Source organism: Triticum aestivum, chromosome 5D (genome assembly GCF_018294505.1).
Source record: "Triticum aestivum cultivar Chinese Spring chromosome 5D, IWGSC CS RefSeq v2.1, whole genome shotgun sequence".
In the NCBI taxonomy this organism is placed as follows: Eukaryota; Viridiplantae; Streptophyta; class Magnoliopsida; order Poales; family Poaceae; genus Triticum; species Triticum aestivum.
In genome coordinates, this window is record NC_057808.1 from 457,969,892 (window position 1) to 457,973,310 (window position 3,419).

The 3,419-nt window shown below is 51.9% G+C and overlaps 1 protein-coding gene across 1 annotated transcript; it reads left to right on the plus strand.

Moving 5' to 3' along the window:
• Positions 1–202: 202 nt before the first annotated feature.
• Positions 203–2,583, plus strand: LOC123120908 (receptor-like protein kinase FERONIA). The gene is made up of 2 exons (XM_044540879.1): positions 203–651; positions 1,635–2,583. Exons 1-2 carry the CDS (start codon positions 203–205, stop codon positions 2,581–2,583), a joined length of 1,398 nt encoding a protein of 465 aa, XP_044396814.1.
• Positions 2,584–3,419: the final 836 nt, after the last annotated feature.

Genomic DNA, 3,419 nt, shown 5'->3' on the forward strand with positions numbered 1-3,419 from the left:
CCTCCCGCGACAAGGTACAACGCAGGAAGTCGCATCCACGGCCCAGATGGGAGCGCCAGTGACCAAGTGCTCGAGGTGTTGTGCACGGCGACGTGCTACACCGTCACACCTTGGCCCATACGTGCTTGCTTTCGCCGCCGGTTGCTGCTTGCTTGAGCACGGGTGCAACCAGGGCGTCCCGGCGGGCACGACGAACACAGGCATGGCTATGGCGCTCCACGACGGGCGCGGTCAGGGCCACCCGGCGGGCGCGGCGAACACGGGCGTGGCCATGGTGCTCCACGACGGCGGCGCGGCCAGGGCCTCCTCGCGGGCGTCCCGAGCTCGGGCGCGGCCAGGGCCTCTAGCGGTCGCCACGAGCACGGAAGCACGGGCACGGCCATGGCGCTCCACCACGGCGCACACAAGTTACCGATCGAACTTGTCGGATCCAAGCGCTGTAGAGGGCTGGGGCAACGCGGCGAGGTGGAGTTCATCCATGAAGGCAGGCATGGCATCCAGGCATTGTAGAGATCAGGGAGGAAGGAAGAGGAAGGAAAAGAAAGGGCGGCGAGGGGAGCTCCAGCGGCTAGCCACGACGGCCATGTCTCGGATGACCAGCAAGGGCATCGAGCTGTGCCGGCGGCGTGCAGGAAGAAATGCCCATCACCTGTTTGTTGAAAAGCCCAAGAAGAAAATCCCAAGGAGAAAAAGCAAAAATGGAAAAGAGATAAATACTTGAGTCATTTACAGGTGGAACCTTGTCCAACTCAGCATATTGTCCACACAAGCAAGCCATGTCATCTTGACAGGTGGACCCAACTTGTCAGTTTTGTTGTTTTCACGTGCTGTTGGGGATATAACTATTAGGTATGACCCACCTAGGAGGGGCCGGGTTATAACTATGACGATTCATGAAGCCCAAGACGAGGACAATTCCACGACACGTGCTTATCAGACAATCAGTGATCTTCGTTAGTCGTTAGGCACAAAGTTGATGGTTTTTTATGCCCTGACTCAAATATGGTACTAAGTTGTTACCCTAACCCCAAGTGTGATAGTTTTGGATAAATAACTCCCTCCTCCCCATTTTCAAGTGGGTGGGCCCCTTCCTCCCCAATCCTCCGATACTAATCCCCCAGCTGACTCGTAGGTGTAGTATTACCCGTCCCACGAGCAATGCTACATCTAATAAAACTTACTTTAAGTTTTACGTAAATAACCAGACGACAAACTGTGATTGGGATTAGAGAGGAGGAGGGGCCCACCCCCTAGAAATCAGGCGGGGAGAGAGAATGTTGTGAAGGAAAGTTAAGTGAGGCTTCGTAAGTTGTTAGTAGATGTAGTATTATTCCCCTTCCCACACCTGCCTCTCGTCTCCTTTTCTTTCTTTTTTTTGAAATTTTCTCGTCTCCTTTTTTGAGTTGTGGCTCTCATCCAAGGCAGAAGCCCTCTTGAAGACTTGGCTCCCGACAAACGCTCCCACTCCATCCCTCCTTTCCGTGACTAGCTCTTCCCCTGTTCTCTCTGACCGATCCAAACGAACCATGCATGTCCTAATCACCAATCTTTAGATCTCCTTCCTTCTGCATTGGCCCGGCCGCCTCACTCCACCTGTGTGTCAGTCCGTGCACGGCAGAACATGGCTGACACAGCTCGTCACCCATTGCTGATCTTGCTTGCCGTTGTGGCCGCTACCGCGATCATCGTGGCCATCAGTGTGGTTGTAGTGTTGTACCACAAAAGGAACAAGAGGAAGAAGAACAGGGAGCTCAGCGACGCCGGGTCAAGCGGTGGAACCCGTCACCGGAGCAGAGCATGCACGAGGTCCAGGCGAAGATCGAGGCGCTGTCCAAGCTGCAGCACCCGCACCTTGTCTCCCTCATTGGCTTTTGTCTGTTTAAGAAGGAGATGATCCTCGTGTGGGAATACATGGAGCACGGCACGCTTCGGGAGCACCTGTACAACAACAGCGGCAAGCCGGTGCTATCATGTTCATGGCGGCACCGCCTCCACATGTGCATCGGTGCCGCGCGGGGCTTGCACTACCTCCACACCGGCGGCATCATCCACCGGAACGTCAAGACCACCACCATCCTCATCGACAAGAATTGGGTCGCCAAGGTGTCGGACTTCGGCTTCCCCAAGTCCGCCCTGACCAGGGCGAGCCAAATGCACCTCAGCACCAGTCATGTCAACGGGAGCTACGGATACACTGACCCGGAGTATTTTTGTCGGGAGCAGCTCACTGACAAGTCAGACGTCTACTCCTTCGGCGTCATGCTCTTCGAGGTGCTTATGGCAAGGACGGCGCTGAACCCGGCGCTGCCAAGTGACCAGGTCAGCCTCGCCAATTACGCGCTTGCCTGCCAGCGGAACGGCACCCTGCCGGACGCCGTCGACCCGGTGATCAAGGACGAGATCACGCCAGAATGCCTCAAGAAATTCGCCGAGACGGCCGTGAAGTGCCTCGCTGACCAAGGCATGGAGCGGCCTACCATGGGGGGCGTGTTGTCCAACCTAGAGCTGGCGATGCAGCTGCTTAATTCCATGCCGATGCAAAATAAACCACTGATACAACAAAATCATATGTTGTATGTGTAGTGGTTTTTGCACTTATTTTAGCGGATTTGCTAATTCACTGTAGGTAGCAGCTTGAATTTTGAAATTGTGTTAGTCGATTTCTTGACGTATTTTTTCTGGACTGTTTTTGTGAGCTGGTTTGGCCCGCTTCTTTCTTAGGAAACTTCATTATTTTGATTTTGTTTGAATTTTATTTTATTTTCTTACTTTTTAAGGGTAGAGAGTGGTTTTCTACACCCATCCTTGGTGCACCCACAGTGCATCCACGCAAGAAAACATACCAAAACATTTTGAAAAAATCTGAAAATTGGTGGGAATGATCATCAACAAATGTTAAAGAGGCTTGCCAAGTTTGGTGGTCAAATGACATCGGAGGAGCTCTATATGTCTTCTTGCGTGGGTGCACCGAGGGTAGGTTCAACCACTACTTTTCCTAAAGGTTAATACCAATGCCACTACCTTATAAAACTTCATTATTTTGATATTGATTTTGTTTTTGTTATTATTTTATTTTCTTTCTTTTTAGTCATAATACCAATGCCTCTAATTCATTCCTTCTTATGAAATTTCTTTTTATGAAAAATCCACTATCGTATGCTTGTACACAACTTGGCTTAAGGGCATTAAGGGTGAACAAACTCCAGCGCGGACTCCGCCTCCAGCCGCAACTCCTTCGCCTCCGAGTTCTTCAGGGGTACTCGCCCGACTCAGTTGCTTGTTCACCCTTGACAAACAACTTGCCCGACATCTACCAGTTGCATGCCCATTCTTGATACGTTACTTGGCCATAGCGGGCCAGTGCATGCCCTTCTTTGACAAACAACTCACCCGATCAAGTTGCATGTCCACCCTCGACA